At 43.0% G+C, this 24,376-nt stretch overlaps 2 protein-coding genes across 7 annotated transcripts; both read left to right on the top strand.

Annotated features, from left to right (window-relative positions):
• Positions 1–128: 128 nt before the first annotated feature.
• On the top strand, positions 129–23,788 carry LOC118386382 (TLC domain-containing protein 5-like). Of its 4 annotated transcripts, none has more exons than XM_035774123.2 (3): positions 129–214; positions 14,744–14,946; positions 22,039–23,788. In XM_035774123.2, the coding sequence occupies exons 2-3, from the start codon at positions 14,751–14,753 to the stop codon at positions 22,569–22,571; spliced, it is 729 nt and encodes a 242-aa protein (XP_035630016.1). In that variant the 5' UTR covers positions 129–214; positions 14,744–14,750; the 3' UTR covers positions 22,572–23,788. The 4 variants fall into 4 exon arrangements, with proteins under 4 accessions (XP_035630016.1, XP_052382014.1, XP_035630008.1 ...); XM_052526054.1 differs by lacking the exon at positions 129–214 and adding an exon at positions 356–499; XM_035774115.2 differs by lacking the exon at positions 129–214 and adding an exon at positions 11,866–12,011.
• Positions 340–11,969, top strand: LOC118386398 (TLC domain-containing protein 5-like). Of its 3 annotated transcripts, none has more exons than XM_035774140.2 (3): positions 340–486; positions 10,826–11,028; positions 11,206–11,969. In XM_035774140.2, exons 2-3 carry the CDS (start codon positions 10,833–10,835, stop codon positions 11,727–11,729), a joined length of 720 nt encoding a protein of 239 aa, XP_035630033.1. In that variant the 5' UTR covers positions 340–486; positions 10,826–10,832; the 3' UTR covers positions 11,730–11,969. The 3 variants fall into 3 exon arrangements, with proteins under 3 accessions (XP_035630033.1, XP_035630026.1, XP_035630041.1); XM_035774133.2 differs by having other exon boundaries at positions 354–499; XM_035774148.1 differs by lacking the exon at positions 340–486 and adding an exon at positions 1,322–1,340.
• Positions 23,789–24,376: the final 588 nt, after the last annotated feature.

The following is a 24,376-nucleotide window of genomic DNA, read 5'->3' as shown; positions in this document are numbered from 1 at the left end:
CACTGCACTTTGAGAGGGGGGGGTATTCAGCAAAAATCTGAGCAGATTCTCAGTCTTCAGAAAGGTATCGGTGAATTTTCCGCCTCTTATCAGGCTCCAAGTACAGTAAATATACCAGCAGATGGCGCCACAACCCCATTCTAGATGACAAGTTGACAACTAGACACCACCCGTCGACGATAAAGCTGCTGCTACATTCGGAACCAGGCTAGCAGTAATTATATATTTCTTTACTTACTGAGTGTTGGAAACTAACTCACTAATTTCGTTTTGGGTTGTGCAGCACCAGTTGCTGACACTGCAAGGTGGGGGAGTAGGCTATTGAGATTAGATGCTCGAGAGACATTTTTGTCGTTGTTGATGAGCCGAGCAACATGGACACAAAGAACAAAAGATGAAGTGACTCACCCGAAGGAGCATGCTGGCCACAAAGAGACAGAAGATTAGATGTCACCGACATGAACGTGCAAGCGGCGCAGACATAAGGTGATGTTACAAAGTAGGTATTTCGCATTGTTATGTTTGCCAATATTTGATAGCTTGAGGAGGCTCGCTATCCAAAGCCTGCCTTTATCGAACTGACCTTGTATGGTCTAGACGGCTCATCAGGACTCAAATGTATTCACTTTAATGTGTTTTTAGCTTAAATATTCTCATCTTTATTAATGGCTCGGTTTCAAGCCATCTAGCCAGTGTTCTTTTTTTTCTATTTGCTATAGAGCCCCAGCGTGGAGGTGTCATAGTACCCATAAAGCCTAACGGTCAAACAGGGAAATGGATCCAATCGTCTTTCCACCATTTTTCCGTAGGGGATTTTAGAATAACTTAAGGGCAGTGTTTTGTGTGGATTTACCCCGGCGTGACGCATTGAAAGCTCTCTCGGATACGTTAACTTATCAATATTCGGCTCTATTTGCTCTGATAAAAAAAAAATGCTAACCGCAACATTCAAACGAGGCTACAAAGAAAACTAACGGAACTGTCGCGTCAAAATCGGGGGTGTGAACTAGGTTTCTATTCAAGCGTTGATCGACATGGTACCATTACCGTCGATTACCATGTCGATCAACGCTTGAATAGAGACCTATAGTATTGGAGAAAAGTTTTAAACTGCCCCTCCGTTACATCTTGACGTGTCATGTCGTAACGTACAGCACACATAAAGCAACTTTTTCTGTCTTACAATCTCTCTCCACCAGGTTTAGCACTTCTATCATCCTTTAGAAACAAGGGGGATACCTAGTCGTTTTTTTCATTGCATCATTCTCAAAGCCGCTGTTTACTTCTACGATCACTTTTAGCACCGCCCCAAAAACCCGATTCGACAGACCTTCAAATAGGTTTGTAATGACATTATATAAACTATTTATAGAGTTTTATTTACATTTTAGATGCTTTAAGTTGGACAGATCGAGTGAAAAAAAAGCAATTTCCCCACACCACTCCTCTCCTCACTACCACGCATGAGTTTCGCTTCCCCACCCGCCATTTTTAAAAAGACACGACGGGGCTCATTGCCTGCTTTAATTATGCAGAAACGGGCAGGGTTTAGGTCATCTAATTGATTCTGTTGGAAATGGGAGAAATTGTTCTTTACAATGGTATTAACATTACAGTTGATCTGGAAGTATTATGTTTTTGGGGCGCTAAAATAAGGGCAATTGTACGGACCAAGGCGATGCACGATTGTCTAACGTGAACTCGTAAACCTGCATGTCATCCCTAGCTGACACCTTTGCGAACTTGTATTGTGTCCATTTAAGACTTTCACAGAATTGTTCATTTTTAAAGAATTGTGGCCAATTTATTGATTACTACATTTCACTAACATTAGATAGAATCTCTGGAATAACTTTCCTTTGCCTCGATTTGGCTGTCTTATCCAGATCATCATGGCATTTGTAGTTCTTTATGATAGCCACATTAGCAGATAATTAGCATTTCATTTTGGGGGGATAAATACAGGTGAATATATTGATAAGTCAGCTTGTCCTAAAGAGATTTGCATGGTTATCAAAACGTCACGTAAGCCTACATGAAATACAGCCGTTATTGTAAGTGTTTCTAAAATCCCCTATGGGAAAAATTTGTGGTAGAAAAACGATTGGAACCATTTCCCTGTTTGACAGCTAGGTTTTATGGGTATTATGACTCATACTGTGGTACCCTATACTAGCAAGCCAGCTGCTCTCTCCCCTTCTGCACTGATGTCAAAACAGCTGAACAGGGGAAAATATTATAGCTAGCTCTATAAATAGTATGCCAAATTCATGATATTAATAATAAACGTTTACATTATGTAATAAAATAATATCCAAATGTATGTAAAGGTGTATGAAAAAATAATAAATAGATACACTAGCTTGCTTTGACAGTTTAGTGGCAGAAATGGAGACTGTCTGCAGTGCAACCTGATCTCAGAGCATTTCATATTATTTTGTACAAAAATCTTAGCCCCTGCATTTCTTATTATATATTTTGTTGCGCCACTTGGGAACAAAGCAAATCAAATCAAATTTCATTTGTCACATACACATGGTTAGCAGATGTTAATGCGAGTGTAGCGAAATGCTTGTGCTTCTAGTTCCGACAATGCAGTGATAACCAACAAGTAATCTTTTTTTAATTTATTTTATTTCACCTTTATTTAACCAGGTAGGCTAGTTGAGAACAAGTTCTCATTTGCAACTGCGACCTGGCCAAGATAAAGCATAGCAGTGTGAACAGACAACACAGAGTTACACATGGAGTAAACAATTAGCAAGTCAATAACACAGTAGAAAAAAAATGGGCAGTCTATATACAATGTGTGCAAAAGGCATGAGGAGGTAGGCGAATAATACAATTTTGCAGATTAACACTGGAGTGATAAATGATCAGATGGGCATGTACAGGTAGAGATATTGGTGTGCAAAAGAGCAGAAAAGTAAATAAATAAAAACAGTATAAAAACAGTATGGGAATGAGGTAGGTGAAAAAGGGTGAGCTATTTACCTATAGACTATGTACAACTGCAGCGATCGGTTAGCTGCTCGGATAGCTGATGTTTGAAGTTGGTGAGGGAGATAAAAGTCTCCAACTTCAAAGATTTTTGCAATTCGTTCCAGTCACAGGCAGCAGAGTACTGGAACGAAAGGCGGCCAAATGAGGTGTTGGCTTTAGGGATGATCAGTGAGATACACCTGCTGGAGCGCGTGCTACGGATGGGTGTTGCCATCGTGACCAGTGAACTGAGATAAGGCGGAGCTTTACCTAGCATGGACTTGTAAATGACCTGAGCCAGTGGGTCTGGCGACGAATATGTAGTGAGGGCCAGCCGACTAGAGCATACAAGTCGCAGTGGTGGGTGGTATAAGGTGCTTTAGTGACAAAACGGATGGCACTGTGATAGACTGCATCCAGTTTGCTGAGTAGAGTGTTGGAAGCCATTTTGTAGATGACATTGCCGAAGTCGAGGATCGGTAGGATAGTCAGTTTTACTAGGGTAAGCTTGGCAGCGTGAGTGAAGGAGGCTTTGTTGCGGAATAGAAAGCCGACTCTGGATTTGATTTTTGATTGGAGATGTTTGATGTGAGTCTGGAAGGAGAGTTTTTAGTCTAGCCAGACACCTAGGTACTTATAGATGTCCACATATTCAAGGTTGGAACCATCCAGGGTGGTGATGCTAGTCGGGCATGCGGGTGCAGGCAGCGATCGGTTGAAAAGCATGCATTTGGTTTTACTTGCGTTTAAGAGCAGTTGGAGGCCACGGAAGGAGTGCTGTATGGCATTGAAGCTCGTTTGGAGGTTTGATAGCACAGTGTCCAATGACGGGCCGAAAGTATATAGAATGGTGTCGTCTGCGTAGAGGTGGATCAGGGAATCGCCCGCAGCAAGAGCAACATCATTGATATATACAGAGAAAAGAGTCGGCCCGAGAATTGAACCCTGTGGCACCCCCATAGAGACTGCCAGAGGACCGGACAGCATGCCCTCTGATTTGACACACTGAACTCTGTCTGCAAAGTAATTGGTGAACCAGGCAAGGCAGTCATCCGAAAACCGAGGCTGTTGAGTCTGCCGATAAGAATTTGGTGGTTGACAGAGTCGAAAGCCTTGGCGAGGTCGATGACGACGGCTGCACAGTATTGTCTTTTATCGATGGCGGTTATGATATCATTTAGTACCTTGAGTGTGGCTGAGGTGCACCCGTGACCGGCTCGGAAACCAGATTGCACAGCGGAGAAGGTACAGTGGGATTCGAGATGGTCAGTGACCTGTTTGTTGACTTGGCTTTCGAAGACCTTAGATAGGCAGGGCAGGATGGATATAGGTCTATAGCAGTTTGGGTCCAGGGTGTCTCCCCCTTTGAAGAGGGGGATGACTGCGGCAGCTTTCCAATCCTTGGGGAACTCAGACGATATGAAAGAGAGGTTGAACAGGCTGGTAATAGGGGTTGCGACAGTGGCGGCAGATAGTTTCAGAAATAGCGGGTCCAGATTGTCAAGCCCAGCTGATTTGTACGGGTCCAGGTTTTGCAGCTCTTTCAGAACATCTGCTATCTGGATTTGGGTAAAGGAGAACCTGGAGAGGCTTGGGTGAGGAACTATGGGGGGCGGAGCTGTTGGCCGAGGTTGGAGTAGCCAGGCGGAAGGCATGGCCAGCCGTTGAGAAGTGCTTATTGAAGTTTTCGATAATCATGGATTTATCGGTGGAGACCGTGTTTCCTAGCCTCAGTGCAGTGGGCAGCTGGGAGGAGGTGCTCTTGTTCTCTATGGACTTCACAGTGTCCCAGAACTTTTTGGAGTTGGAGCTACAGGATGCAAACTTCTGCCTGAAGAAGCTGGCCTTAGCTTTCCTGACTGACTGCGTGTATTGGTTCCTGACTTCCCTGAACAGTTGCATATCACGGGGCTATTCGATGCTATTGCAGTCCGCCACAGGATGTTTTTGTGCTGGTCGAGGGCAGTCAGGTCTGGAGTGAACCAAGGGCTGTATCTGTTCTTGGTTCTGCATTTTTTGAACGGAGCATGCTTATCTAAAATGGTGAGGAAGTTACTTTTAAAGAATGACCAGGCATCCTCAACTGACGGGATGAGGTCAATGTCCTTCCAGGATACACGGGCCAGGTCGATTAGAAAGGCCTGCTCACAGAAGTGTTTTAGGGAGCGTTTGACAGTGATGAGGGGTGGTCGTTTGACTGCGGCTCCGTGGCGGATACAGGCGATGAGGCAGTGATCGCTGAGATCCTGGTTGAAGACAGCGGAGGTATATTTGGAGGGCCAGTTGGTCAGGATGACGTCTATGAGGGTGCCCTTGTTTACAGAGTTAGGGTTGTACCTGGTGGGTTCCTTGATGATTTGAGTGAGATTGAGGGCATCTAGCTTAGATTGTAGGACTGCCGGGGTGTTAAGCATATCCCAGTTTAGGTCACCTAACAGAACAAACTCTGAAGCTAGATGGGGGCGATCAATTCACAAATGGTGTCCAGGGCACAGCTGGGAGCTGACGGGGGTCGGTAGCAGGCGGCAACAGTGAGAGACTTGTTTCTGGAGAGAGTAATTTTCAAAATTAGTAGTTCAAACTGTTTGGGTATGGACCTGGAAAGTATGACATTACTTTGCAGGCTATCTCTGCAGTAGACTGCGACTCCGCCCCCTTTGGCAGTTCTATCTTGACGGAAGATGTTATAGTTGGGTATGGAAATCTCTGAATTTTTGGTGGCCTTCCTGAGCCAGGATTCAGACACGGCAAGGACATCAGGGTTAGCAGAGTGTGCTAAAGCAGTGAGTAAAACAAACTTAGGGAGGAGGCTTCTGATGTTGACATGCATAAAACCAAGACTTTTTCGATCACAGAAGTCAACAAATGAGGGTACCTGGGGACATGCAGGGCCTGGGTTTACCTCCACATCACCATCATCTACTAACAATTCCAAAACTACTGTCTTATACACAGTGTAAGGGGATAAGGAATATATACATAAGGATTTATGAATGAGTGATGGTACAGAGCAGCATACAGTAGATGGTATCGAGTACAGTATATACATATGAGTATGTAGACAAAGTAAACAAAGTGGCATAGTTAAAGTGGCTAGTGATACATGTATTACATAAGGATGCAGTCGATGATGTAGAGTACAGTATATACGTATGCATATGAGATGAATAATGTAGGGTAAGTAACATTATATAAGGTAGCATTGTTTAAAGTGGCTAGTGATATATTTACATTTCCCATCAATTCCCATTATTAAAGTGGCTGGAGTTGGGTCAGTGTCAATGACAGTGTGTTGGCAGCAGCCACTCAATGTTAGTGATGGCTGATTAACAGTCTGATGGCCTTGAGATAGAAGCTGTTTTTCAGTCTCTCGGTCCCAGCTTTGATGCACCTGTACTGACCTCGCCTTCTGGATGATAGCGGGGTGAACAGGCAGTGGTTCGGGTGGTTGATGATCTTTATGGCCTTCCTGTAACATCGGGTGGTGTAGGTGTCCTGGAGGGCAGGTAGTTTGCCCCCGGTGATGCGTTGTGCAGACCTCACTACCCTCTGGAGAGCCTTACGGTTGAGGGCGGAGCAGTTGCCGTACCAGGCGGTGATACAGCCCGCCAGGATGCTCTCGATTGTGCATCTGTAGAAGTTTGAGTGCTTTTGGTGACAAGCCGAATTTCTTCAGCCTCCTGAGGTTGAAGAGGCGCTGCTGCGCCTTCTTCACGACGCTGTCAGTGTGAGTGGACCAATTCAGTTTGTCTGTGATGTGTATGCCGAGGAACTTAAAACTTGCTACCCTCTCCACTACTGTTCCATCGATGTGGATAGGGGGGTGTTCCCTCTGCTGTTTCCTGAAGTCCACAATCATCTCCTTAGTTTTGTTGACGTTGAGTGTGAGGTTATTTTCCTGACACCACACTCCGAGGGCCCTCACCTCCTCCCTGTAGGCCGTCTCGTCGTTGTTGGTAATCAAGCCTACCACTGTTGTGTCGTCCGCAAACTTGATGAATGAGTTGGAGGCGTGCGTGGCCACGCAGTCGTGGGTGAACAGGGAGTACAGGAGAGGGCTCAGAACGCACCCTTGTGGGGCCCCCGTGTTGAGGATCAGCGGGGAGGAGATGTTGTTGCCTACCCTCACCACCTGGGGGCGGCCCGTCAGGAAGTCCAGTACCCAGTTGCACAGGGCGGGGTCGAGACCCAGGGTCTCGAGCTTGATGACGAGCTTAGAGGGTACTATGGTGTTGAATGCCGAGCTGTAGTCGATGAACAGCATTCTCACATAGGTATTCCTCTTGTCCAGGTGGGTTAGGGCAGTGTGGTTGAGATTGCATCGTCTGTGGACCTATTTGGGCGGTAAGCAAATTGGAGTGGGTCTAGGGTGTCAGGTAGGGTGGAGGTGATATGGTCCTTGACTAGTCTCTCAAAGCACTTCATGATGACGGAAGTGAGTGCTACGGGGCGGTAGTCGTTTAGCTCAGTTACCTTAGCTTTCTTGGGAACAGGAACAATGGTGGCCCTCTTGAAGCATGTGGGAACAGCAGACTGGTATAGGGATTGATTGAATATGTCCGTAAACACACCGGCCAGCTGGTCTGCGCATGCTCTGAGGGCGCGGCTGGGGATGCCGTCTGGGCCTGCAGCCTTGCGAGGGTTAACACGTTTAAACGTCTTACCTCGGCTGCAGTGAAGGAGAGACCGCATGTTTTCGTTGCAGGCCGTGTCAGTGGCACTGTATTGTCCTCAAAGCGGGCAAAAAAGTTATTTAGTCTGCCTGGGAGCAAGACATCCTGGTCCGTGACTGGGCTGGGTTTCTTCTTGTAGTCCGTGATTGACTGTAGACCCTGCCACATGCCTCTTGTGTCTGAGCCATTGAATTGAGATTCCACTTTGTCTCTGTACTGACGCTTAGCTTGTTTAATAGCTTTGCGGAGGGAATAGCTGCATTGTTTATATTCGGACATGTTACCAGACACCTTGCCCTGATTAAAAGCAGTTGTTCGCGCTGATATGCGCGAACCACCCATGATATGTTTCGTATGGTATGTATTAATTTGTGAATGTCGATCATCCATAATATGTTACGAATTTGCTAAACATACACTACCGGTCAGGTTTTAGAACACCCACTCATTTCAAGGGTTTTTCTTTATTTTTACTATTTTCTACATTGTTGAGTAATAGTGAAGACATCAAAACTATGAAATAACACACATGGAATCATGAAGTAACCAAAAAAGTGTTAAACAAATCAAAATATATTTTATATTTGAGAATATTCAAAATAGGCCAGGTCATCTGATGCAGCACTCTATCATGCTCCTTGGTAAAATAGCCCTAACAAAGCCTGGAGGTGTGTTTTGGTCATTAACCTGTTGAAAAACAAATGATAGTCCCACTAAGCCCAAACCAGATGGGATGTGGCGTATCGCTGCAGAATGCTGTGCCATGCTGGTTAAGTGTGCCTTGAATTCTAAATCAATCGCAGACAGTGTCACCAGCAAAGATCCATCACACCACCTCCCCCATGCTTTGGGAGATCCGTTCACCCACACAACTTCTCAGAAAGACACAGCGGTTGGAACCCAATTTGGACTCGAGACCAAAGGACAAATGACCACCGGTCTAATGTCTTGCTCGTGTTTCAAGTCTCTTCTTCTTATGGTGTTCTTTAGTAGTGGTTTCTTTGCAGCAATTTGACCACGAAGGCCTGATTTCACGCAGTCTCCTCTGAACAGTTGATGTTGAGATGTGTATGTTACTTGAACTCTGTGAAGCATTTATTCAGGTGGCAATTTCTGAGGCTGGTAACTCCAATCAACTCATCCTCTGCAGCAGAGGTAACTCTGGGTCTTCCGTTCCTGTGCGGTCCTCATGAGAGTCAGTTTCATCATAGCGCTTAATTTTTTTTGCGACGGTACTTGAAGAAACATTCAAATTTCTTGAAATGTTCTGTATTGACTGACCTTCATGTCTTAAAGTAATGATGGACTGTCATTTCTCTTTGCTTATGTGAGCTGTTCTTGCCATAATATGGACTTAGTCCTATTTGGTAAAAGACCATCTTCTGTATACCCTGATTGGCTGAAATGCATTAAGAAGGAAAGAAATTCCACAAATTAACTTTTAAGAAGGCACATCTGTTAATTGAGATGCAGTCCAGGCAACTACCTCATGAAGCTGGTTGAGAGTGCCAAGTGTGTGTAAAGTTGTCATCAAGGCAAAGGGTGGCTATTTGAAGAATCTCAAATATGAAATGTATTTGATTTGTTTAACACTTTTTTGGTTACTACATGATTCCATGTGTGCTATTTTCATAGTTTTGGTATCTTATCCATCCCGACCGACCACCCTCCTATTGTTTTTACCTTAAATAACCTGTCTTGTGTAACCATACCAAACATAACATACAGTGTATATATATATATATAAGTGTATGGACACCTCTTCACATTTGTTGATTCCGCTATTTCAGCCACACCTGTTGATGACAGGTGTATAAAATCGAACACACAGCCATGCAATCTCCTTAGACAAACATTGACATTAGAATGGCCTTACTGAAGAGCTCATTGACTTTTTTAATGTAGCACCGTCATAGCATGCCACCTTTTCTAATAAGTCAGTTCGTCAAATTTCTGCCCTGCTAGAGCTGTCCCGGTCAACTGTAGGTGCTGTTATTGTGAAGTGGAAATGTCTAGGAGCAACAACGGCTCAGCCGCGAAGTGGTAGGCCACACTAGCTCACAGAATGGGACATCTGAGTGCTGAGAAATGGTCTGTCCTCATTTGCAACACTCACTGCAGAGTTCCAAACTGCCTCTGGAAGCAACGTCAGCACATTAACAGTTCGTTGGGAACTTTATGAAATGGTTTTCCATGGCCGAGCAGCCGCACAAAAGCCTAGGATCACCATGCACAATGCCATTGGACTCAGGAGCAGTGGAAACCCATTCTCTGGAGTGATGTGTCACACTTCACCATCTGGCAGTCCGACAGACTAATCTGGGTTTGGCAAATGCCAGGAGGACGCTACCTGCCCAAATGCATAATGCCATCTGTAAAGTTTGGTGGAGGAGGAATAATGGTCTGGTGTTGTTTTTCATGGTTCGGACTATACGCCTTATAGTTCCAGTGAAGGGAAATCTTAACGCGACAGCATACCATGACATCCTAGACGATTCAGTGCTTCCAACTTTGTGGCAAAAGTTTGGGGAAGGCCCTTTTACTTTTTCAGCATGACAATACCCCTGTATACATAGCGGGGTCTATACAGAAATGGTTTGTTGAGATCGGTGTGGAAGAACTTGACTGGCCTACACAGAGCCCGGACCTCAACCCAATCGAACACCTTTGGTGGGATGAAATTGAACACTACATCGAACCAGGCCTAATCGGCCAACATCAGTGCCCGACCTCAGTAATGCTCTTGTGGCTGTTTTGAAAGCAAGTCCCTGCAGCAATATTCCGCCATCTACTGGAAAGCCTTCCCAGAAGAGTGGAGGCTGTTATTGCATATTTGAGTGTCCCAGACTTTTATTTACTATGTTACGTCTTGTCTATGAGACCAGGATGTGCAGCCCCACTGCCCCAGACACAATTACTTTTGGACTTGTTTTGAAACTCCCCTAAAGTGTGCTAGCATGAAATTTCTCCTTACTAACGAAGGTGTATCATGGTCTCATTTCCCAATAAAAACACATGAGACCTCACCAAATCCTCAATACTCAGACTGGCCAGAACACTACAGCTGCTCAGTTCAGATAAACATTGTTTATCAGTCGCTTTGAATTTTAACAAGGGTTCATTGAAAGGTAATGCATTTCTGTATTGGACTTGTGTTTTTTTGTATTTAGCTGAGGGATGACATCGCTGGCTGTCGGCGTGGTCCTTTGTCTAACAGGCTGGATCACTCTCTACACACTACTGTGTAACACCAATGGCAGCCACGGTTTTGAGTGGAATTGTAGGCTGGTCACACTGCTCCATGGAATCCTGGCCGTCTGTATAACAGCATACATAGGCTATGTGGATGGACCTTGGCCCTTCACACATCCAGGTAAGATGCTCACTATCTAATCCCACGTAGTGCTGCTCCTGTACCGCCTCTCTGTAAAAGGTGGTAAAGTTAGTATAGGAGCTTTTTTTTTTGGGGGGGATCAGTATACTTTGATATATTTGTGTATGTTGCTAAGCATAAATAGTGTTTACAATAACGTTGTGATCTTGATTCCAGGCACAAAGAACACTCCCCTTCAGATCAGTGCTATGGTCATTAGCCTGGGCTACTTCTTCTTCGATATGGGCTGGTGTATTTACTTCCGCACCGAAGGCCCGGTGATGCTGGCTCACCACACCATGAGCATCCTGGGTATTTTGTTGACCCTGAGCTTGGGAGAATCAGGCATCGAGTCCTGCGCCGTGCTCTTTGGCAGTGAGATCACCAACCCCCTGCTGCAAACTCGCTGGTTCCTGAGACAGTTGGGTCGCTATGAGAGCCTGACAGGGGAGGTGGTGGATATTCTGTTTGTGGTGCTATTTGTGTTCATGCGCATAGTGGTTGGCGGGAGGATGTTGTACTGCGAGCTCATCTCCCCACGGCCCAGGTTAATTATAAAGTGTGGGGGAGTTGCCATGTATGTGCTGTCCTGGGTGTTCATGGTGGACATTGGTCGTTTCGCCTACCGCAAGAGTCAATCCAAATACAGACGCTGGAGAGACCAACACAAATTGGCAGCAGTTAACGGAAAGGCCGACTGAAAGACTTCCTTATCATGAGAAGATGAATAAAAACATCTAATGTTTATACTAATAGAACTTCTTTAACAAATGATTAACTACCAATGATTGTGTATGATTATTGGGGAGTAGTCTTTGGTATTCAGCTTACACTTGTACATTATTGTGCTCAGTTCAGGAAAACCAAGATGCTCAGTTTCGACATACACTGTTCATCACTCACTTTGGGTTAATAAACTGGGTGGTTCGAGCCCTGAATGCTGATTGGCTGACAGCCGTGGTATATCAGACCGTATGCCACGGGTATGACAAAACATTTTTTTTTTTTACTGCACTAATTACGTTGGTAACCAGTTTATAATAGCAATAAGGCACGTTGGGGGTTTGTGATATATGGCCAATATACCACTGCTCAGTGCTGTTTCCAGGCATTCCGTGTTGCGTCGTAGCCGTGGTATATATGCCATATACCACACCTCCTCGGGCCTTATGGCTTAATTATAACACAGGTTCATTGGAAGGTAATTTACAGTGCCTTCAGAAAGTATTCACAACCTTTCCCCTAATTTTGTTCAAGTAAAATTCTATTTCTCACATGCTTTGAAGACAACGGGTGTAGACTAACAGTGAAATGCTTACTTACGGATCCATTTCCAACAATGCAGAGTTAAAGATAAGATAGAAAATGTAATAAAAAAATGAAATATTAACATAAGAAATAAATACACATTGAATAAGGAGTAAAAATAACATGGATATATTAGCAAGTAGAAAATAACACAACTTTTATAAAGGGAGTACCAATACCGAGTCGATGTGCAGGGATACGAGGTAATTGAGGTGGCTATGTACTGTACATATAGGTAGGGGTAAAGTGACTAGGCAACGGGATGGATAGACAGTAGCAGCAGCGTGTGTGTTGTCTTACAGCCTGAATTTTAAAATTGGATTCAATTGAGATTTTTGGTCACTGGCCTACACACAATAACCCATAATGTCAAAGTGGAATTGTTAGAAAGTTTTACAAATTAATTATAAATGAAAAGCTGAAACGTCTTGAGCAGTGGTGGAAAAAGTACCCAATTGTCATACTTGAGTAAAAGTAAAGATACCTCAATAGAAAATGACTCAAGTAGAAATGAACGTCACCCATTTAAAATACTACTTCGGTAAAAGTCTAAAAGCATTTGGTTTTAAATATAGTTAAGTATCAAAAGTAAATGTAATTGGAAAACATATACTTACGAATCAAAAGAAAGTATAAATCATTTCAAATAGCTTATATTAAGCAAGCCAGACTGCACAATTTTCTTGTTTTTTAAAATGTATTTATGGATAGCCAGGGGCACACTCCCAACACTCAGACATCATTTACAAACCAAGCATTTGTGTTTAGTGTGTCCACCAGATGAGAGGCAGTAGGGATGACCAGGGATGTTATGTTGACAAGTGTGTGAATTTGACAAATTTCCTGTTCTGCAAAGCATTCAAAATGTAATGTGTAATTTTGGGTGTCAAGGAAAATGCATGGAGTAAAAAGTACATTATTGCCTTTAGGAATGTAGTGAAGTAAAATTTGCGAGAAATATAAATTGTAAAGTACAGATACCCCCAAAAACTACTTAAGTAGTACTTTAAAGTATTTTTACTTAAGTACTTTACACCACTGGTAATGATTCAATAAGTATTCAATCATTTTGTTATAGCAAGCCTGAATAAGTTCAAGAGTAGAATTGTGCTTAACAAGTCACATAAGTTGCATGGACTCACTCTGTGTGCAATAATAGTTAACAATTTTTTTTAGGACTTCCTCATCTCTGTAACCCACACGTAAAAATATTTTGTAAGGTTCGACAGTTGAGCAGTGAATTTCAAACACAGATTCAAGCACAAAGACCAGGGAGGTTTTCCAATGCCTTGCAAAAAATGGCACTGATTGAGCATGGTGAAGTTATTCAATACACTTTGGATGTTGGATCAATACACCCAATCACTAAAAAGATACAGGCGTCCCTTCCTAACTCAGTTGCCAATGAGGAAGGAATCCGCTCAGGGATTTCACCATGAGATCAATAATGACTTTAAAACAGAGTTGAATGGCTATGATACTACATTGTAGTTACGCCACAATACTAATTAATTGACAGAGTGAAAAGAAGGAAGCCTGTACAGAATTTAAAACATGCATCCTGTTTGCAACAAGGCACTAAAGTAATACTGCAAAAAATGTGGCAAAGCAATTATGTTTGGGGCAAATACAACACTTTACTGAGTACCACTCTTCATATTTTAAAGCATGGTGGTGGCTGCATCATGTTATTGGTATGCTTGTAACCGCTAAGGGCTGGGGAGTTTTTCAGTATAAAAAAAATAAACTAAATGGAGCTAAGCACAGGCAAAATCCTTGGCTAAATCTACACTGAAGCTGTTCACTAAGAAGACAGTGAATGTTCCTGAGTGGCTGAGTTACAGTTTTGACTCAAATCTGCTTGAAAATCTATGGTAAGACCTAAAAAGAATAATGGGCAAGTGTTGCACAATCCAGGTGTGGAAAGCTCTTAGAGACTTACCTAGAAAGACTGACTGTAATCGCTGCCAAAGGTGATTCTAACATGAATTGAATACTTATCTAATCAAGATACATTTGTTTTGTTTTTCATAAATGTTTTACAAATGTTCGAATTTGTCTTCCACTTTGGCATTAGAGTATTTTCTGTAAATATTTGGGGGAAAAAACAATAAAATTTAAATCAATTTTAATCCCACGTTTCAACACTACAAAATGTGGAAAAAGGCAAGGGGTGTGTTTTGAAGGCACTGTATTTCTATATTGCAATTATGCTGCATTTTACAGAACATTTACTAACACAAAATGTAGGCTAATCGGACTTACTTGCACAAATCTTGAGCATAGCTGATATTGTTGGTGATGATAGAAAATGAAGGGGTCATGTAATCTTATGAAACTTCTACAGTGTATTTGTGTGTGTGTGTTGGTCATTTAAGTGGTTTTTGTTTTGTTTTTGTGTATTTAGCTGAGGGATGACATCGCTGCCTATTGGCGTGGTTCTCTGCCTAACAGGCTGGATCACTCTCTACAAACTACTGTGTAATAACAATGAAAGCCGTGGCTTTGAGTGGAACTGTAGGCTGGTCACACTGCTCCATGGCATCCTGGCGGTCTGCATAACGGCATACATAGGCTATGTGGAAGGACCTTGGCCCTTCACACATCCAGGTAAGATGCTCACTATCTAATTGCACTGAAACAGTGTAATCGTTTCCATGTAGAGTGCTGCTTCCATACAACCATTCTCTAAACATGGTTAAGTTGGTATATAGGGGTCGTTCCATGTCATTTAGCAAGCCATGACACCACCATCTCCTATTGTTCTGAAATCATTTCTGTAGTTGGACACGGGTAAGATTAGTATTTTTGTAAAAACATGTTTGTTTAGATCAAATTCTAATTGATTGCACCCAAATTGGCTTCATATAATATTCAATAAATGTAGTATCTTGCATCTGAATTACACCAACGTTTTCTAACAATGCGTAAGATAAGGAATCCAAAGAAATTGTTAAAAGCCACACCACTGACCTCCAATCCCAACCCAACAAGTATACAGAATCAGTTCTCTATTTCTGACATGTAGTATGGATCTGCGGCTCAGAGTATTGTTTCTTCATCTTATGTAATGAATTCTCAGTGAATTTGGTGCTTTTTTTTCTGTTCGGCGAAATTAGTCATCAAAGTTGTTTGGTCTATGTCCCATCCTACGTCCTGATACCAGGTTCTGACCACTAGATGGTACTGTTCCAGGATTATATAAATAGTTACACTAATACACTAATTACGATATACACTGAGTGTACAAAACATTAGGAACACCTTCCTAATATTGAGTTGCACCTCCTTTTGCCCTCAGAACAGCCTCAATTCGTCGGTGCATGGACTCTACAAGGTGTCAAAAGCATTCCACAGGAACGCTGGCCCACGTTGACTCCAATGCTTCCCACAGTTGTGTCAAGTTGGGTGGTGGACCATTCTGGATGCACACGGGAAACTGTTCCGTGTGAAAACCCGGAAGCGTTGCAGTTCTTGACAGACTCAAACTGCCAGGCATCTACTACCATACCCCATTCAAAGGCACTTAAATAATTTGTCTTTCCCATCCACCCTCTGAATGGCACACATACACAATCCATGTCTCAACTGTTTCAAGACTTAAAAATCCTTCTTTAACCTGTCTCCTCCCCTTTATTTACACTGATTGAAGTAGATTTAACAGGCAACATCAATAAGGGATTATATTTTTCAAATGGATTCACCTGTTCAGTCTATGTCATGGAACACAGTGTATACATGTAAACGGGTAATAGTGACCAGTAACAGGACAAATACTAATAGTAATGGCAATCAATAATCAATGGACAGCAGCGTAATGGAGTAATATATTAAATCAATAATAATTTTAGCAGGACCATAGGTTGTGTCTGTTAGACCTGTGGATGGGCATAGATAGTCAGTGTGGATAGTCTGAGGGAGAGCAGTAGGGGGATAGAAGCTGTTTAGGAGTCTGTTGGTCTGAGCCTTGACGCACCGGTACAGCCTGCTGGACGGGAACATGGAGAACAGTCCATGTCTCGGATGGTTAAAGTCTTTGGCAGTTTTTTTTCTTTCTCAGAAACCGGCTGGACCATCCATAACTGCCTCTGCATGGCTTTACGGTCGCAAGCAGGGCAGTTGCAATACCAGAGAGTAATACAACCAGTCAGGAGGCCCTCAATGGCGGAGATGTAAACATTTCGGAGAAACTGATAGGTATGCCAAATCGTTTCAGCCTCCAAAGGGATAAGAGGTGTTGCCGTGCCTTCTTCACAACGTTCTGGTGTGAGAAGACCATGTTAATTAAGTCTTCAGTGATGTGGACACAGAGGAACTTGAAGCTCTTGACCTCTCGCCTGTTTCCTGTAATCCATGATCAGCTCCTTGGTCTTTTTATTTTATTTTTTTATTTTACCTTTATTTAACCAGGCAAGTCAGTTAAGAACACATTCTTATTTTCAATGACTGCCTGGGAACAGTGGGTTAACTGCCTGTTCAGGGGCAGGACGACAGATTTGTACCTTGTCAGCTCGGGGGTTTGAACTCGCAACCTTCCAGTTACTAGTCCAACGCTCTAACCACTAGGCTACGCTGCTGACATTGAGGGAGAGGTTTGTTGTCCTGGCAACACACTGGCAGTTCTCTGACCTCCTTCCTGTATGCTTTCTCATCTCCGTTGGTGATCAGGCCTACAACCGTCGTGTCGTCAGCAAACTTTATGATAAGAGTTGAAGATATGCGTGGCCACATAGCCCCCTCCTGTACTCTGTTTATTCAAGACTAAGCACACACACTTAGGGGGCCCTAGTGTTCAGAGTCAGCGTGGCGGAGGTGTTGTTGCCTACTCTAACCACCTGGGGTCGGCCCGTCCGGAGGTCCAAGATCCAGTTGCATAGGGAGGTGTTCAGTCCCAGGGTCCCGAGCTTGGTGACGAGCTTGGAGGGCATTATGGTGTTGACTACTGAGCTGTAGTCGATGAACAACATTCTCAGATAGGTATGCATCTTTTCCAGGTAGGAGAGGGCAGTGTGGAATGCAATTGAGATTCCATTGTCTGTAGATCTGTTGGGGCGTTGTGCAAATTGGAGTGGTCTCAGGTGTCTGGGATGATGGAGTTAATATTTGCCATGACCAGCCTTTCAAAGCACTTCATGATTACAGATCTTAGTGCTATATGCACATGGCAGTAGTCATTGTGGCAGGTAGCTTTAGAGTTCTTGGGGACAAGAATGATGGTGGTCAGCTTGAGACGTGGGGATTACAGACTAGGACAAGGAGAGGTTGAAAATGACCGTGAAGATGCCTGCAACTGGTCTGCACATGCTCTGAGAACGGCCTTGCGAATGTTGACCAGGTTAAAAACGTATCCACGTAGGCCTAGGAGAGCGAGATCACCCACACCGAGGCACCAGCTTGATGCATCGAAGTAGAATTTGAGGCACACCGATACTTTTTCTTGGAACACACTTCTCTTGTATACAATTGTGTGAAAATCCGTTCCTTGCACACAGATTCAGTGCTGTATTCAGGATGTCATTCCACCCGTGTCAACAGTATGAAAAACATCTCCTAGCCTCGGATGAGCACACTCTTTGCTTGGGAGCTGAACATGCTCAAGCTGCTGCACAGAGTAGCAGAAATTCACACCGAGAGCTTTGTGGACGGAACCTCCGGACTGTCATCAGGTGAATCTGTCACAAAGATCATTGATCGTAGACCTTCCTCTGCAAATCATTCCAAATGCTCCAGGTCAAATGACAGGTCTCACTCCCCTCGTGATCCACTGCCCAATCAACGCCGTCGCTCATCCTCGCCTGGGCACAAATCTCACTGCACTGAGCTGCGCAATGAGATTATGTCACTGGGCAGTTGCATGGCAAACACGGAGTCCACCCTCGAGCACATCATGGCCAGACTTCCACTGCCGGTACCAAACTCAACCCCTACCTCTGAAAAGAGTGTGGTTGTTGAATATGATGACACTGATGTACTGTCCACAAGAGCTTCTCACTCTTGTGCCACAGACAATGATCACTCTGATGATGGTATGCTCCGTGGCTCTAGCATCATCCAGTCCCCAGCCTGTTGGCCTGGCAGTAGCAACACTCTTTTTCTGCCATCTATTTCCTGTGTTTGAAGGGTGAAAAATCCCCTTGTCACTTAAATCTCGCTGTATTGATTGCTTTCATTTTACTCTTTCATACTCTTTTTGCTTACATTTCGGTGCATCTAATTTGTAGCAAATTAACTTTCAATTACACAAAAAAATGAACACCCATCAACGTGTTAACGGAATGTTAAATCCCAGACAAAGCTTTCGCATTCTTATAGATGCAACAAAAAGACAATGTATTCTATTGAGCCCATTTCAGTCATTACCAGAGTGTGTTTGACAGGTCATTACAAACATTTCCACGGTCGTGGAAATATATAGCAACGCTTAAGTCCCGCCCACCTGAGGATCTGTCTTTTTCAGCCATCTATTTCCTGTGTTTGAAGGGTGAAAAATCCCCTTGTCACTTAAATCTCGCTGGATTGATTTCTTTCATTTTACTCCTGCGACTCTTTCATACTCTTGCTTCTGCCTGTTGTTTTTTCCTGTTAACTTTACGACCATGGAAATGTTTGTAATGACCTGTCAAACACACCCCAGTGATGGCTGAAATGGGCTCAATGAAATGCATTGTCTTTCCGTTGCATCTATAAGAATGCTAAGAAATAGAAGAAAGAACTTTATTTTGATGGGTATTTTTTTGTGTAATTGAAAAAAATCTAATTTGCTACAAATTAAAGCAAATTTCAAAAATTAACACTTTATAGTAAGTGATATTATGTCTGATCTCGCAAACGATGTAAAGTATGTATAGATAGATGTATTCTAGATCCAAGCGTGTTGATTTTTTAATCCGAGTGTATCCTGCTATTGGCACACTTGTTGAATTATGCAACAGAACGTGACCACATCACCAACAAACTATCATGGTCCAAACACACCAAGACATTCGTGAAGAGAGCACAACAAAGCCTATTCCCTCCCAGGAGACTGAAAGGATTTGGCATGGGTTCTCAGATCCTCAAGTTAAACAGCTGCACCATCGGGAGCATCACTGCCTGGTATGGCAACTGCTCGGCCTCTGACTGCAAGGCACTACAGAGGGTAGTGCGTACGGCCCAGTACATCACTTGGGCCAAGCTTCCTGCCATCCAAGACCTCTATACCAGGCGGTGTCAGAGGAAGGCCCTAAAAATGGTCAGACTCCAGCCACCCTAGTCATAGACTGTGCTCTCTGCTACCACATGGCAAGCAGTCCAAAAGGCTTTAACAGCTTCTACCCCCAAGCCATAAGACTCCTGAACAGCTAATCAAATGGCTACCCAGACTATTTTTTACTTAACACTTATTTTTCTTAAAACCGCATTGTTGTTTAAGGGCTTGTAAGTAAGCATTTCACATTGTCATGGTTGCAGCCCTGTTCCACCCCTTTATCTTAATGTATTCATATATGCAAATACACCCAGTGTATTTATGCAAATGAGGCACATCTCGTTTTCTTCATTTGAACATAAAATATCAAAGAAATACCTGATACCATTACAAAATGTATGACTGCATTCTAAGAAAAACATTTGAAATTTGACCAATTGAATACCTGAATTCCTACAAATCCCTGAACTCCATTCATTATTTGTCCATAAAAGTGAAATGTTATGTGCTATAATTCACTCAATACCTGATGGATTCTAACAATTTGGAGTATCTTCATCCATTGTCCAACTGTTGCAATTATTAGAATTGTTTTTAAAACCTTTTAACAATTTTTGATGACCGTTGCTACTGGCAGTGACACTTGACCAAAAAATAATCCTTTGAAATCTTTGAGAAGGCAAGTGGGAACCTCAACATGGAGCATGCCCCTTTCTGCCATGGTGTCCACATTCAAGTTTGATGAATTCAGTTATTCAAAGACTGAGACATGCCTCCTGTTCAAAGACTTTGTGTGCGAGCTCCAATGCACATGGAACACGCCAAGTCAAAAAAAGCTTTCCATGTGAAGCAAATCACTTAGCTACACTTCATGGTACAGGCGAGAATGGTTTTTGGCCATTTCCCCCGTATGGACAAATCATTTGCTTGACTTGTTCTGCCTGCTTCTCTCTGTCACAGTTCAGACCAAGAGCTGCCTAACAAACGATGCAAGGCATTTGATCGCTTCCTACGCAGGACACATGACAGCACCGCTTCAGCTGCTAGGCTTGGCAATTTAGCAGCAATACTGGCCTTCAGTCAGAAGTAGCTGCAGACTATAATATTAGGACCATGAAAGAACTGTCTACAGTGACTGATCTGCTCATCCAGTGCCTTCAGAGCAATGCTCATATGGTTGGAAAGACTTTGGCTGCATGTGTGTTGCACAGCACCACCTATGGTTAGCGAAGCCCAAGCTCCCTGACAAAGAGAAAGTTCCACTCTTAGGTATACCCATATCACCTAGCCAGGAGCGGCCTAAGTGTCTAAAGGAGGACAGAGAAGCACATATAAATGTGTCAGCCAGCAAACAATTTCTCCTGTCCCAGGCCCCCCAACTGGGACGCCCCCCCCCCCCAAAAAAACAGGCTCAGACAGGCTGCACCTGCTCGTTGGTGGAGGAACATACGTTCTCAGTCCTACTGAAGAGTTTCACAATGGTGGTGCGTAGCACTTCAAACTCCCGGTGGAGTTCTCCTAAGCGCAGTTCACACCCAGGTGACTTTGATTACAGACATAATCTGACAGGGATGGGGAGCAGTCTTGAACCAGTTTGTGGTGTATAGTCCGCACCATAAACAACACATCAATGTTCTGGAGCTCAAGGCGGTTCACCTTGCACTCCAGCACTTCCTCCCAACATGTACTGATAACGGATAGACGACATGACAGTGGTTGCATACATCAACTGCCTTGGCGGACTGAGGTCAATGACACTACACCAGGTAGCAAGGGAGCTACCGCTTTGGGCAAACACACTACTTACATCCCTCAAAGCAATACACCTGCCGGGGCCAATCTGTTAACCTTGCGAGACTCAAACATTGTCCGATGTGGTTCTCCACGAAGGGTCCAGCAGGCCCACTCGGGGTCAACGCCCTATAACACAGACGGCTGAGGGGGCTGCCCTATGCCTTTCCACCAATTCCCTCGCTCCCTCAGGTCTTGAGGAAGCTCATTCTTGAGAACAAGTCAGTTCTACTTGACTTCCTAGGGGCTCATCTGGACTAAGGCTTAATGGTGAGGTATCCCACTCTGTTGCTGAACCACCTGTTTGGTACAGCAACCCCTTTACAAAAAAAGAGAGAACGTTACGGATTTAGCCCTGGTTCTCTGAGTAGAGTAACGGATCGCCAAGCTTTCATGTCGTTCCTCCACCTCTGTGGAATTCAAGTCAAGTAATTGACAGTGTGTCACGTCACACCGCCTTTTATAGTGACAAGTCACGTGGATACAGTAATGGAATGGCGTGACTGTAAATATCTTTTATATTAAGCATCTCATCGCGTGAAGGGGAAGGAGTCCCCATAGGTCATTTCTCGACCTGTTAATCTACTCCGAGAACTAAGTTTACATCCAAAACTCAAGGTTCTTTATGAAGAGTTTCTTGCCAAGTATACAGTAATTTGATGTGTGTATGACAATGTTACTAACCATGAAGACTGTTTACAATAACGTTGTGATCTTGATTCCAGGCACAAAGAACACCCCCCTTCAGATCAGTGCTATGGTCATTAGCCTGGGCTACTTCATCTTCGATATGGGCTGGTGTGTGTACTTCCGCACAGAGGGCCCGGTGATGCTGGTCCACCACACGATGAGCATCCTGGGTATCTTGTTGACCCTGAGCTTGGGGGAATCGGGCATCGAGTCCTGCGCCGTAATCTTTGCTAGCGAGATCACCAACCCCCTGCTGCAAACTCGCTGGTTCCTGAGACAGTTGGGTCGCTATGAGAGCCTGACAGGGGAGGTGGTGGATATTCTGTTTGTGGTGCTATTTGTGTTCATGCGCATAGTGGTTGGCGGGAGGATGTTGTACTGCGAGCTCATCTCCCCACGGCCCAGGTTAATTATAAAGTGTGGGGGAGTTGCCATGTATGTGCTGTCCTGGGTGTTCATGGTGGACATTGGTCGTTTCGCCTACCGCAAGAGTCAATCCAAATACAGACGCTGGAGAGACCAACACAAATTGGCAGCAGTTAACGGACATGTCGGAAAGACCGACTGAAAGACTTCCTGATCATTAGAAGATTAATGAAAACATCCAATGTTTATACTAATAGACAACCTTAATACATGTAATGGTTGTGTAAGCATGGGGTTAAAGTCAACCCATTCTTTAGGCCTATATGGTTATATGGGAATATGTTGGTATTTAGCTAACACAATGTTAACAAGTGCAAGAGAATGATGCAAGAGCATCTTAAAAAATGTACAACTGTAGAAAAACTATATCTCAATTGTTTTATCTTTTGAAACCAAAAGACCTAGTGCCAATATGATGAACAGATGTATTTCTCAACCTATTTACAATTAAATGTAACCTAATAGTATGTTCTTCTAACCTTGTATCCAGCAATAAGTTGACTATTGGGAAATAGGCACATAACATTCCCTAATCCTCATAGGTTCGGCAACACTTTTTCGAGGCAGTGAAATTGAACCGAAACTGTTTCTTTCTAATTTGAGTCTTTGTCTCATTTGAATTGTAGTACAATTTATAAGCCATTTAAAAACATTCCATTTGGTTTTTAGGAAGAGGTTTATTAACACTCGCTGAGATTGCAGTGTTACATGACACTGGCTTTTATATATAACATACAACTCAGTAAAAAGCTACATGTTTCTTGTGATAACTGTCTTTCCATTTAGCTACAATATGGGTTTTTCATTAAAGCGAACCGCAACAAATCCGTAACACATGGAACAAAGTAATTGTGTAACATACTGTAATAGTATGTTTTTGTGGCATTCCATTGCTTGATTGGGTGTATATTAGTTTAAAATAACAATTGTTGTGTGCATGGTATTGCTTAAAATGTTCCAGTATGATGCTAAGTCACATTTCCCAATATTGTATGCATTCATATTTGAAATTCACTACTTTTCGATGAAATATTTCAATCTGGTGCCTCAATAGTTAGACAATGTGGAATTGTTTGTCAACATTCACCACCCCTGTGTCTTAGTTAAAAAATACCAATGGGTAAACAATAATTTGTGCTAAATGTTTGTGCACTGTATTGCTTAAAATGTTCCAGTATGATGCCAGGTCACATTTCCCACTATTGTATGCATTCATATTTGAAATTCACTACTTTTATATGAAATATTTAAATATGGTGTCTAAAATAGTTAGATACCATTCCACATACTGTATGTCAACATTCACTACCCCTGTGTCTGTGATAAAGGAGAATAAATATGTGTGCCTTTGTGACTTTATATGTTTTCTGTTCAAATGTAATGTTTACTTTTGTGTTTTCAATAAATACCCTGAATACAATTCTGGTATAGAAATATGTGCTGTAATATCAAGTAAAATATTACAGCACATATTAGGCATATATAGTATCAAATATTTATTAGAAAAATTTGAACAGATGTGTTATTTATTTTTACTCAGGGAACTACTACTTTGCCACTTGTTAGAATTAACTTTAAATGAGTTATGTTAATTGTATTCCAACATATTTAAAGGTATACTAGCCTACATTGCTTTCAAAAAAAGTAGTGTAGCCTTGTCCCGTACTGTTGGGTAGACTTAATGCGCTATAGCCAGAGTGCTCTGTGCGTGAAGTATTCAAATTGTCCACATGGTGGCATTTGTAAATCAACAATCCTCCAAAATACTGTACTAGAGTGGTCAACCAAAAATGTTACGTTTGAACACGTTTTGCTGCCAAATGCCATAACCATTTAACACTGTAAAATGTTGTGATTTATAATTGTTACAGCAGGAAATGATTGTACTTTATTTACTGGTCATTTTAATGGAATAGTTCACCCACAAATGAAAGTTTGTCCGAAGTT

Source organism: Oncorhynchus keta, chromosome 1 (genome assembly GCF_023373465.1).
Source record: "Oncorhynchus keta strain PuntledgeMale-10-30-2019 chromosome 1, Oket_V2, whole genome shotgun sequence".
NCBI classification, from domain to species: domain Eukaryota; kingdom Metazoa; phylum Chordata; class Actinopteri; order Salmoniformes; family Salmonidae; genus Oncorhynchus; species Oncorhynchus keta.
This window is presented reverse-complemented; position numbering and strand designations above follow the sequence as displayed.